The following is a 13,213-nucleotide window of genomic DNA, read 5'->3' as shown; positions in this document are numbered from 1 at the left end:
GCGGCACCCACGCGACCCCCCCTCCCGCAATTCGCGGCACCCCCCCCCCCCCCCGCGCGATTCGCGGCAGCTCCAGAATTAAATTGCACATGGAAAACACTGACATGGCTATGGTCGACAATGAAAAAGGTTGACATGAGTTTTTGAAGTTTTTTTTTTTAATTTTTTGAATATTTTCATATTCATTCTCATGTGTCGACATGGACACCAATGAAGTGCCACACTTATGTCAACATTTACATGTGTTGACCTTTCTGTGTTGATTTTTTTCTTGTGGCGATTCGCGTCACACCCCCCCACCCTCCCCCGCAACCCCCACTCCCGCGATTCACGGCACACACACCACCCCCCCCCCCCCGCGATTCTCGGCACCCCACCCCGTGACCCCCCCTCCCGTGATTCACGGCACACCCCCCGCGACCCCCCCCTACCATGATTCGCCGCAACCCCCGCCCCCGTAACCCCCCTCCCGCGATTTGCGGCAACCCACCCCGCGACCCCCCTCCCGCGATTCTCTGCAATCCCTCCCCTCCCGCGATTCGCAGCATCCACCCCCCCACAACCCCCCCTCCTGTAATTCGCGGCACCCCCCGCGACCCCCCCTCCTGCAATTCGCAGCACCCTCCGCGACCCCCCCTTCCGCGATTCGCGGACACCTAAGTTGCAATACAGGGCATCTTTCATACAATTCTAACCATATTTCTCATATACAAACGTTCACAAATTAAGGGGGCGCAGCCCCTTACGACGGTGTGAAGAGCGCCCGTAGGGCGCGATGAATCACCTAGTTCAGATATATGCTTGTCTGGTAAGTAAAGTACCCCTCTTGTGGAACACACTTCTAGAACCAATAGGTACATCTGTACTGTATATTAAACATCAATCTAAGTGGCGTGTATGTGTATATTGCCACAATTAGAGTATGAGTGTTACATGTATTTTTGCAAATTATCTGGCTTATACAATTACAGTGGGACTGTACTCATGTCATATCTGAGGGTCAGTGGGACTGTACTCATGTCATATCTGAGGGTAGCCAATGTAAAAAAATGTGTGTTCATGGAGCAATTTGTATGTCTCTCCTGTGATAAATGCTATGACCCACTGTGATCACAGTGGCCGGGGAACACGGTCATACAGGTCTACAAACACTACCCTAAAAGGGTTGCGCCAGTTACAATTCTAAACCCTGTGTCTGTCTGTCAGCAATACTGTATGTATATCTCTCCCGCCAGGTTTCACAACTGACATACAGTGAGTATAGCAGGTCCATGAACAGGTATTAACACATAGGGCTGCTGCAGTCAAGACACTTGGCCCATATCTAACATCATACAGCAGCGGGCATCTCTCGCCTGCTATGCCCACCGGGTCTCGCAGTGCATACATGTCTGCTCACGCTCTACAGTAATCTGTATGGCTACAATAATAAATTGCTCATCCTGCAGCTATTCTAATTATTCATTGATTTTATGTAGGTCTACCCTACTTAGTCTGTGAACCAACACCTGGTGGGGGACACAGTGGCAGAAATTCAAGTTGTCCATATCTGAAGGGTCATATTTTTACATTACTCTTAAGTCCATAGCAATATATATTTTCATTAAATCCAAGAATACGTGATAGAACATGAACTACAGACCAGTCTCATCTGTTCACATTTTATTGCTTATTTAACATTTACAAAGATACAAAACCAGAAACACATTCAGCCTAAGTAGAACATAGACAAGGTATGAAAAGAGCTGTATAAGGCTGCTAACCCTGTTCCCCAAAGGACATATAAAAAGGCAACAATCTATAACCAGACCATGCCCCAGCCAGTGTGTGAAATTAACTTTCCTAATAAACGGTCTGCAATTTGGTTCAATATACATAAAAGCAAAGGTGCGTGTTAGGTGGTGTGCCTGCAAAGTGTCCTTGTGTTGATTAACAGTTTTAAGTATACAATTGCACAATTGGTATAAAACCCCCACAATTAGTCCTCAGCATGAGAGGATCCCACTCCCCATTTCATTAAACAAGCTGCCGAATGGATTATAAAACTACCTGAATGCGCTGACAGGACAGTGTGAGAGAATATTGATGAACAAATATCTTATATCTATAGCTATAGCTATAGCTGACATGTCCTTTGCCTACATTTACAAACAGCAGAAGTGACTGCAATGTATTTAATGAGCAGTGGAAGACAAGGCATTGACAAGTAATGCTACATTAGCCGTAGTTCCCACTCCCTACTGATATCATTAGTTATTTCTCACCCTCTGGCAATGTGCAAAATAAAATTCACTAGAATTATATATTATAATATATATAAATAAAATATCAGTCTTCTACTGCTATTATGCGACTCAAATTAAAACAAAATTAAAACCTAGTTATTTGATGATTTCTTAGAGAAAACTCAGGATGGTACAGTTAATGGGCATCACAGTAATGGTTTGTCCAGGTGGTAGTGCCAGCTCTGACAGAATCACTGGATAGGGCCACATTATTGTTAAGTGTAAGAATTCTGTACGACTAATGTTGGTATTCGGGTTTGCACTGAATAGTAGGAGGAGCTTTAGTACAGTATAAGCTAGATACTCCAATCACAGCAGTGACTTGGGTCAGAATGATCTTGACCTGTAATGTGCTGGAGAACCCTATGGTTATTATATGGCCAACAGAGGAGATCTCCTCACAGATAAACCATCATGGACTTTATTTTCATGTACATGATTGTATAAAGAAAGTCTGCTTCGGCCTTGTGTAAAAAGAAAAGATCAGAATAAAATATATCTAAATAAAAGGTATGAATCTATATTTCTTACACTAGTATAAATAAGCAGCAAGTGGAGAAGGGTAAAAATGACGACCTAACAGGTATCAGCAGAGCAACGATCTGTATAGAACACAGATGTAACTGCTAACAGTGCCAGAATCCCAGCGGTCCTGCACACCCTGGAACATGGAGCTGTACATGGGGACAGAAGGCGGCTATTCCGTGTCACAAGGTGGAGACACCGGCTAGTAGTTTATCAGATGAGCTTGATACACACCGTCATCTTTATCAATCTGAAACAAAAAGAGCATATTATGGAACAAGAAAATACTTTACAACATACTGTTACATGGGCATATAATGAACTAACACACGTAGACTCCTAATTACTTCCTAATGTAAAAGCACAATATCCTTTCTCTATTATCAAAAGGTAGCTGATGGTGAAGGTGATCAAGGGAAATGTCAGGGGACAGACAAGACTGGGAAATAGATCCCATCAGTTCATTGCATGTTACAGGCTGGCTTTGAAAAATGACAGTTAGGGCTGATTATTGGGTTATTTTTCAGATATTTTATTACTTTTCAAAGCCTTGTACATCTGTCCCATTGTGTGCCGTTTCTACCATAATCATTTATGTATAATACACTCAGGGGCAGATTTATTAAGCTTGGAGAAGAGATAAACTGGAGATAAAGCGGAGAAAACGTAAAAGGAGATAAAGCACCAGCCAATCAACTCCCAACTGTCTTTTTCAAACACTGATTGGCTGTGCTCCATCTCATTTTACCTTTTCTCCACTTTATCTCCAGTTTCTCTCTTCTCCAAGCTTAATAAATCTGCCCCTCAGAGTCATAACGAGAGCAAGTGGAGTCTTTTCCCTACTTATTTAAAATACAGGGTCATAATGATTACAAGGCTTTTAATCTTTGTCCCACTGGTCACAGCAGTGGCAGTTCCTTGGTAGTGACATAAATGCAAGTTCTCTCATTCTATGGCTGCCAGAACAGCGACGCTTGCGGCTAAATGCAGTAGGCTCCCTGCATTAGCCCTGAACCTCACTGTTTGGGGGAATCCTCGCTGTCAGAGGACAGCGAGGATTCCCCCAGAACATTAAATATGGTGAGCAGCCGGCACGGGGGTCACTTGTTTTCGAAGATCCCTGTCGTTTAACCCCCTCTCCGGCCGCATTGAATACTGCTCTATGAATGAAGGCTAAGCTGTATAACACACATGAAATAATAGCAGATGGCCTTATACTTCACTATGTCCATCGTGGTGTGTTCCCCTGCAACACCTAGGTTAGGAGGGAAGGGCTAAATGTGTCTGACCAGCTAGTCGCCAACTTAGGAATGCAGCTCAGATTTCACCTTTACATGTCACATTATGACACAGCCTTACAAACGTAGCTAGAGGTGCAGCAAATCCAAGCTGAAACATTAGTATTAAATGCTTCAAGGTTGGGATGTGAATGTTAATCTGGGGGTTTAGTGGTCAGATAACTCCAGCATTGCTTCAGTGAATGTTAGCTACACTGCTAGGAGTGCAGTCATACATTACCTTACAGTCTGCCTTGGGTGGAACGTTTGGTTTCTGTGCCAGCTTTGGCTTCTTCAGAATTCCAGGTTTCTGAGCGGACACTGGTTTTTCTATTTCATTAGTTTCTTCGTAGCCTCCTGCCAGAGAATAATGCTGCTTTCTCAGATCTCCCAGGCGCATCCTTTCATTCTGCAACATGTTCTCCAATTCAAGGACTTTCACCTAGGAGTGAAATATCAGTATCAAGTCAAACAGGCCAAAACTGTGTACTGCGGACACACAATTATGTGATAACTCATTGCCTTGTTACCAGAACAAGCTATAAAAGATGTGTGCTGTGTGACACAGGAGTGGATGTATGAAGTAGTGAATGAAAACAGTGGATCAGTGGAGAAGTTGCCCACAGCAACTAAACGGAACCAATCATCATCTATCTTGCATTTTATAGAATGTTCTTGAAAAAAAACTTCCTCAAAGCAGATTGCTATTGGCATCTTACCCACTGGTCCACTACCTTGCGGCTTGATAAATCTAACTCATAATGTGTTATAATGCTGGAAGTAGCCTATAGTTGGGAAGATTGTGGTCATAAAGGGATGCGCATGGACAAAACATGTAAATAGATGTTCAATTGGTTTTAATGGGCTTAACTGCTAAGAGTGTGGATCATAGGTTCAACAGTGCCTTGGTCAACACCAAATCATACTTGCCTACCTGACCCTCTCCTTCAGGGAGCAAATGCTCTGTACCTGGACTTCTCTGGTAATGTATGATGTTAGCACCTGTGGTGAGCTAGGTAATTGATAAGAATGGTGTTTCTTGTCTATTTTTGTATTCCTATAACTTCTGAGCTGTTCTTAGAAATTAAAATGGCTAATACACATTTGGCAATATGAACAATGTATCCTATATACATACAAGGTTTAGTTTTATAGTTACCTCTCCTTCATATTTTTTTAAATACCAGTCACTATATAATAGGTTATATTTTGAGAAGCACTGTTTTTGTTCGCTTTCTTTTTTTATTGAATGCATTTCATGTACATTAAGAAATGTTTGTATTCCACTGCCTGCTATTACTGTGACTGTTACAATAAAAACTTTATATTTAAAATACTTAAAGTTATACATATAATAGTCCAACAAAGGGTTGACACAAGCAATTAGTAGACATGGAAAGGATCCAACACATGAAAAGACGTGAGTTTTTCATGATTTGTTTTCAATGTTGACATCTGTTGACATAGACCCCCAATTTGTATAGTGCATAACCTGGCATGGTGCCTCACTCTGCTACCAATATGCCTGGCACTCTTTGCAATCCATGTGGACTACAATTGAGAATATTAAAACATGAAAAAGCTCAGGGAAAATAAATCACAAAAAACTCATAATCGACCTTTCCATGTGTTTCGATCATTGCCATGTCGACCTATTCCTTACGTACATTTTGTGCCCATTGGCCCCAATTAATTGCAGCCAACATTAGCTGATTAGATGTACGCAATAACATGGAGGTAGGGGATTGTGTGTGTATATTAGCGTAGGCACAGCTTGGGTAACTATAGCAGGAATGGTTACCATAACCCCATCACCTCTTCCATAACAGTTATTACCTGGCTTTCCATCTCTTCTTTCTTTAGTTTAATGAGTGACATTCCAGAGAAATCCATTGTATCTAGGAGGAAAAGGGTAATTTGTTTAGCAGTTTCTAGGGTTTGCGTGTGATATTACAGGTTTAACCAACATTAAAATATACCTTTATCTTCAATCTGTTCTTGTCCCGATTTAGTGGAGGCTACAACATTGGCGGCCATCTCGTTTACATGCCGAGAGCACTGCTGCAGCTTCGGTAGGTTCTTACTGTTTTGTTCTGCCTTCACCTACAATGATATAGTATATATGACCCTTCCAGTATAGATTATCACTACTCAAGACATACGGAGCAAGAAAACACCAGGGTCACCAGTTGTGTGTCATGGGAGAGGTTCAAACAACTCCCATTCCTATGTAGTGTATGTACAGAAACAAGTCATCGAAAGCAGTAGTAAACAGGAGTTGTGGAACATTGCATTATGGTGAAAATGTGTAATGACCTGCTCATAATGCTCAGCACATCGTATACGATAGGAATTACCTTGGATGCAGCCACTAACTGTGCTGTACTGGCAGCAATCTCATGGGATCCAACTATGAGCTCTTCATATTTGCCTTTATGCAGGACTACTTTATCTGCAGATTCCCTGCAATCAGCAATGATTACATAATTAAAATGTACAGTAGCACATTAAAACTTATTATCTACAAAGACAGAATGGATCATTACACAAGTTGGGTGGCTCCCCATCCCACAGCCTTTGAAGCAGAGATGAGCCCTTCCGTCCAGCGGGAGTTCTTGGCGTAGAATTCTTGTGTTGTTGCTGCTCCCTGTAACAGACGCCATGTAAAAGGTTAGAGAGAGACACAATATCAAGAGCGGACTCAGATATGATTGTTCTAATAAAGCCAAATTCCATTATACTGTGCTTAGATTACAATGTAAGCAGAAGCTCTGAAATGACCATCAGGAAAAACCTTTTCCATTAGATACACAGATGTATTCTTACAGATAAGACAATGGTGATGCCTTCAGCTTCGTCAATATCATAGGTTAATTCAACTCGAATGGAATCTTTGTTTTTGCCAATATCTTCAAAGACCCAAATGGTAGGTTATAAATACAGCATAATCTATAGCGCTGACAACTAGATACACAGTCTACTAAAGGAATACGCATGAGAAGCCAAAATGGGTTGAATTTAACCTATTTTACAAACATTAAACTGTTTAATTAGACTCAAGCAGGATCTAATCAAAATCTAGCTAGCAGCTGCTCTAGACATTAATTACCATGCAATTCTTGAATTGGTGGAATGCTTATGTTTGCTCACACAAAGTGAATATATACACAATATCCTTTAATAAAGTAAATATCAAACTTGTTAAAGCATGAACTGGTGATGAAATCTTTTGTTAGGAATCCAGACTGACAGTATCTGGATGACAGACAGTATCTGGATGACAGGTAGACCCTAATCAGTTTGACAGTCAATATGTGTTACATGTGGCTGTAAATGGTACTTTCCAACTAAGAGATGTACTTTATGGGCATAAAATAATATAAGACTGAATACAATGTATAAATACAGGTACAAACATAATTCTGTTGTTAAAGTGTAAACTGTGCGACATCAGGAACATGGGACACTTACCCTTCCACTCTCCACAATCTCCTTCTGTAGGTCTGTAGAGGTTATGACCAGCAGTCTAATGGCCTATAATGGAAATGGAGTAATATTAACCCCATGCGAAACAGAATGCATCAAATAAAAAAACAACCCTATAATCCTCAGTTTAATATGAAATAAATAAATATTATATATCTGCACACATACACACAAATACGGTATTTGTATTTCAGCACAAGGGTTTATTTGCATAAAACTATGTCAACCTATAATCATAGAAGCCAGCGAACTCTCCTTCCTTTCTCTGTGAGATGTTGGCCAGTGCTATTTTACAAGTCACTGGCACCATTGGTGTATGTATTGATGGTTAGAAGCAATGCCAATGATACAATACATTTACAGAGGGCTATAAAGGTTCAAGTAACCAATATTAACAATTTACAGGTAGCTTATTACACTTTATTTTCTAAACAAACAAAAAAAAAAACAAGTTATTCTTTAAGGAGAATCTGGTCTAACAGAGACACCTAGTGACTGGCCAACCAAGAGCAACTGAAGGCTGGCAATGTACATACAACTAACTTCCCAGAACTGGGGAATTCTTGTTCAAACAGAAATTTACAACCAGTATCACATTTGTACTTTACACTGAGACACAAGGAAAAAGAAGTAAACGCTTACCTTCATCAGGTCTGTGCAGGAGATGAGAATTCTGTCAAAAGGCAAAAAGATTCAGATGTTAGATTCAGGGCAGATGCACTAAGCTTCAAAGGTGATAAAATGGAGAGTGATAAACACAGCCAACCAATCAGCACATGCCTGACATTTTTCAAACACAGTCTGTGACATGGCAGGTAGGAGCTGATTGGCTGGTTGTTTATCTCTCTTTTATCACTTTTGAAGCTTAGTGCATCTGGCCCTCAGTGTGGAATACAATCAATACAAATCAGTGGTGACACTGTTTGGGGTGAAATATCTGGTAATAGACACAGTATAGTACATTCAAATTCCATAGAAGTATTTTACTATTGATTTCCACAAATTTTTTACTTGAGTTATTAACATTATTTACTTTGAACAATGAAAACATTGTATGTGGAAGCCTAGACTTCCCCAAATGGCCATGAAACCTTCCAGTCATGAAGGGGTCATACACATACCCAGAATATATCAGCTCTTAGAGATTTGGGTGACAAATAGAACCCAAGTGTCACAGAAGCCTGCCACCATATCATTGGTCATCTTATTTTATTTAAGGGTTAACAGTTTAACGCAGGGCTGGGCAACACCGGCCCTCCAGATGTTGATGAACTACACATCCCAGCATGCCTTGCATCAGTTTCAGCATGGCCACATAGCAAAACTAATGCAAAGCATCCTGGGATGTGTCGTTCATTAACATCTGGAGGGCCGGTGTTGCCCAGCCCTGGTTTAACGCATGGCCACAGGTAGTGTACACGAACCACAAATCTATGGGGTTCCCTGTGCGTTAGGCTCCAGATGCATTTTATGCCGATTTCGCTTTTCAGTTTGTTGTGTCTACACTATATATACGGTGAGTGTAGAACTTCTTGGATTTTTATTTGAACCAGGTGTCCTCAGACTATTATTAAAACAATGTGGTCACATACCACATGCAACCCAAAATATACAGTATGTTCTAATTTTTTATGTGAAGCCCACAATAGAAAGTACTGCACAGACCAGCAAGTTGGGTCACATATTTAGTAATCTGATAAACTGGCTAAATACTACCAAATTCCTTCCTGATCCTTGATAGCAAGCAGATTTAGAACTTTCATCAATCAGAAGTCCTACCAAACATGATTGCTACAACTTGAAATAACATCTTACAAGACATGCATGCAATCCACTTAAATCCAGTTCTAAAATCTGCCAAAACAAGGAACCATTTCAATAAGCATGCTTCTACAGATCTAGTGGTGATCCTTACCACTGCAGCAGCTAAAGCAGAGGTATTTCAGGTGGGATCTGCTTGAATGGAATAACTGCAACCATTTGTGAAATCACATTTGTAACACAAATGTACTATACACATTTGCTCTATTCCTTCCTACGATGGAATTCAAGGAAACCGTTTTCTTATCAGACTCCTGGCTTCCTGTTTCCGGAGACTGATATTCTATCATACTACTGGCCGTGCACCACTAATGCTCTGTAGAAGTACTGTATACAAGGAGTTCAGTGTCAGTATTATTATGTAGAATATATTATTGATAGACAATATGACAAAACAGACCTTTCGTTCACTTCCAGTTTGACTCCAGAACTGTCCTTCCGAGCCTGGTTCATCATTTCCTGTGAGAAGGGAAGAAAGCATTTATTCTACTCCTCTTGCCCCCACAATATAGAACATATTACAATGTGGAACTATTTGGGGGAAAATGGTTTTGTCTATATTATGGGGATAGCCCACTATTCCATTCTATTCACTGGGTCAGAGGTTGAAAGACCATTTAGATTGGTGAACTACATGCAGAGCAAGCCACTGTAACACAGTAAAACCAACACACCCTCTGCACCGCAGCAACCGTAATGTTACCCTTAACAGCGGCTTCACAGCACACAACAGGTAAAACAAGAAAAGGTAGTTTGAGCAATGAAAGTAACTTGTGTATTCACAGCACTTAACACACAGACACCACACTGATATGTTTTATACTCCAATAAACAATCAGAATATTTATTCTAGAGAGCGCAGAAAAACACTACACTGTTTATTCATATAAAAAATAATATTTAATCAATCATAAATAAAATAACATCTAATAGAAATTAATAAAATTGAGCATATAATTTGTACAATAATCTCTTAAAAAAAGAGCATAAAAAAGAGCCATGTCCTTTGGCCAGAGATGCCAATTAATAAAACAAACCACTGACATTTATATGATCCAATGGCGAGTTTGATGTTTTAGGATATTTGTAACTCCACATTCAGCATGTAGCCAATTGTCGCATATTGGATAATTGTGAAAAATAAGCAAAAGTCCAGAATTTGCAGATTATAAACTGCAATTAAACATTTGATTGGGACCCAATTTTAAGATGGTAATAAAGTCAGTGAAAAAAAGAATGATTTGTATATGTGTGCGCACCCGTGAGCCGCTCACTTATAGCTTCTCTCACCGTCAACGTGAAGTAACAAGGAGCAGGTAATATGTTACAACACAGTAGATTTGTAGAGTTGACTTGTATACAGAGTTCCACAACCTGACCACAGCTTTGAGACCAGCTCGCTGTGTCAGGGAGCCGAACGCCTTCAGGCGGACGCTGCGGGGGAAGGAGTGTGTCTGCTGTCGATATCTACCTCTTTTCTTTAGGTTCTCTGACTCCCCTTGGACTGAATGAGTCCATTGAACTCAATAATATAGGAAATTGATTTTATAAATTATATGCTTATTCTACATTCCCTACTTCCTTTTTCTTTTCTCTTCCCTCTCATATAAATTGATAATTCAATGTCATGGGCATCATGAGTTCAGGTTTCTTTCTATTATTTCTCTGAATATGAATATATTATATAGAATCTCTGGGGTAATTCAAGGGTTAATGGATTTTATGAGGTTAACCATTATCCAATGTGTAACAAACGAAACTATTTATCTAGCTCTATATCAATCTAGTATAAGAATCTTCTATTTTTATAGTGAATGGTTATATAATACTATTCTATATGATAGTATTATTCTATATATGTATGTATTTTTTGTAGTCATTGTTATAACTAAAACAGTTTTGTTCTTTAAACTGTCTACCATCGGTATTCTCCAAATGAATTGAACAGCAACTTTTGGAGTGGTGTGTGTATAAATTTGTATTTGTACACTCCTATGAAAAAAGAAGAAGCTCTGGAGAGTATATGATTGAGCCGACTATTAATATTAAAATTAGAATCGTTGTTCTCTGCCCTTCTGTCGCCATCATTATCACCATTATGTATATAGGATATTATATCACAATAAAAATAAAATAATAAAAAAAAAGTTTTTTTATTTATATATGTATACTTATATTTATTAAATAATTTTTCTTTTTGTCACATTGATGCAGTGTAAACCCTCGAGTAATTAATGAAACTAAATAAAATAAACAAAATAAAATAAAATAAAAAATTATACACGAGGAGAAACTAAATAATGAATAAATAATTAAATAGTAATGATGGTGATGAAGGGTAGAGAATAGCGATAATGTATATGTTTATGTAAAAATAAATCTTTTAAAATTAGGGGTTACTACAAGTGTTTCTAGAGATTTTTTGATAAAATGTCCATAGTTGGTCTAGAACCCTTGGGTTCTGGTTACATATGACTGTGTTCTAGGTGCCACGCCACAGTAATCACACTTTTTCAGGTACTATTATTAGACACCTTAACCTGTTAACCCGTGGCTGAAATCAGCATTCTTGTGATCCTTTGAACATAATATAATATATTTATATATATTTCATTTTCTGTTCCATGCCTTTTACAACCTAGAATTGTTTAATTAATAGCATATATATAATATATAAAATATGTGCATTCTCTCTATATATATAGAAACTAGAAAACTTGCCATTGAAACACCTATTGATGTGTTTAATACTATTCCTTGTACCGGTTTAATTGGAAATGCAATACAGATGATTCTGTACTGGGCTGTTAACCTGATTGGTGGATTACCATTTAAATAACGTCAATGCAATGGTGGGAGTATCTTCTGAGGAAACCGTCAATTGGACACGACGGAGAAACGCGTCAAGAATCTCCCTTGCCTTTGATGCCTTGATGCTCTGTCACTGAATTGTGCCCCGTGTCAGCCTGCGCCACTGCGCCTACAGGAGAACTGTCTCCCAGCGTCGTAGAGACCATTCCTGCTACAGACGTATGATTGCGCAAGCCTTCTGAAAATCCCGTCAAGAGCAGAGGTAGATATCGACAGCAGACACACTCCTTCCCCCGCAGCGTCCGCCTGAAGGCGTTCGGCTCCCTGACACAGCGAGCTGGTCTCAAAGCTGTGGTCAGGTTGTGGAACTCTGTATACAAGTCAACTCTACAAATCTACTGTGTTGTAACATATTACCTGCTCCTTGTTACTTCACGTTGACGGTGAGAGAAGCTATAAGTGAGCGGCTCACGGGTGCGCACACATATACAAATCATTCTTTTTTTCACTGACTTTATTACCATCTTAAAATTGGGTCCCAATCAAATGTTTAATTGCAGTTTATAATCTGCAAATTCTGGACTTTTGCTTATTTTTCACAATTATCCAATATGCGACAATTGGCTACATGCTGAATGTGGAGTTACAAATATCCTAAAACATCAAACTCGCCATTGGATCATATAAATGTCAGTGGTTTGTTTTATTAATTGGCATCTCTGGCCAAAGGACATGGCTCTTTTTTATGCTCTTTTTTAAGAGATTATTGTACAAATTATATGCTCAATTTTATTAATTTCTATTAGATGTTATTTTATTTATGATTGATTAAATATTATTTTTTATATGAATAAACAGTGTAGTGTTTTTCTGCGCTCTCTAGAATAAATATTCTGATTGTTTATTGTTTCTAATTCCTTTAAGGTTCACAGAGAGCCTTAATTGAGAGCAGCAAAAAAACACACTCTTTTTGTAAAATCCTTATTAACTATTTAACAAAATCAAATA

General features: G+C 39.2%; 1 protein-coding gene across 1 annotated transcript in view; it reads right to left on the bottom strand.

Annotated features, from left to right (window-relative positions):
* Nucleotides 1–1,647: 1,647 nt before the first annotated feature.
* HIP1R (huntingtin interacting protein 1 related) overlaps nucleotides 1,648–13,213 on the bottom strand; it is a 104,299-nt gene continuing 92,733 nt past the window's right edge. Inside the window, exons 24-32 of the mRNA XM_083151064.1 lie at nucleotides 9,795–9,853; nucleotides 8,216–8,246; nucleotides 7,559–7,621; nucleotides 6,634–6,734; nucleotides 6,445–6,550; nucleotides 6,067–6,190; nucleotides 5,924–5,985; nucleotides 4,329–4,529; nucleotides 1,648–3,060 (exon numbers count right to left, since the gene is read on the bottom strand). Of these exons, the coding sequence (XP_083007190.1) occupies nucleotides 3,013–3,060; nucleotides 4,329–4,529; nucleotides 5,924–5,985; nucleotides 6,067–6,190; nucleotides 6,445–6,550; nucleotides 6,634–6,734; nucleotides 7,559–7,621; nucleotides 8,216–8,246; nucleotides 9,795–9,853 (795 nt within the window). The 3' untranslated portion in view covers nucleotides 1,648–3,012. The remainder of the gene's footprint in view (nucleotides 3,061–4,328; nucleotides 4,530–5,923; nucleotides 5,986–6,066; nucleotides 6,191–6,444; nucleotides 6,551–6,633; nucleotides 6,735–7,558; nucleotides 7,622–8,215; nucleotides 8,247–9,794; nucleotides 9,854–13,213) is intronic.

This window comes from Crinia signifera, chromosome 1 (assembly GCF_055691185.1).
Source record: "Crinia signifera chromosome 1, ASM5569118v1, whole genome shotgun sequence".
NCBI lineage: Eukaryota > Metazoa > Chordata > Amphibia > Anura > Myobatrachidae > Crinia > Crinia signifera.
The sequence above is the reverse complement of the archived record's forward strand: the minus strand, read 5'-3'. Positions and strand labels throughout refer to the sequence as shown.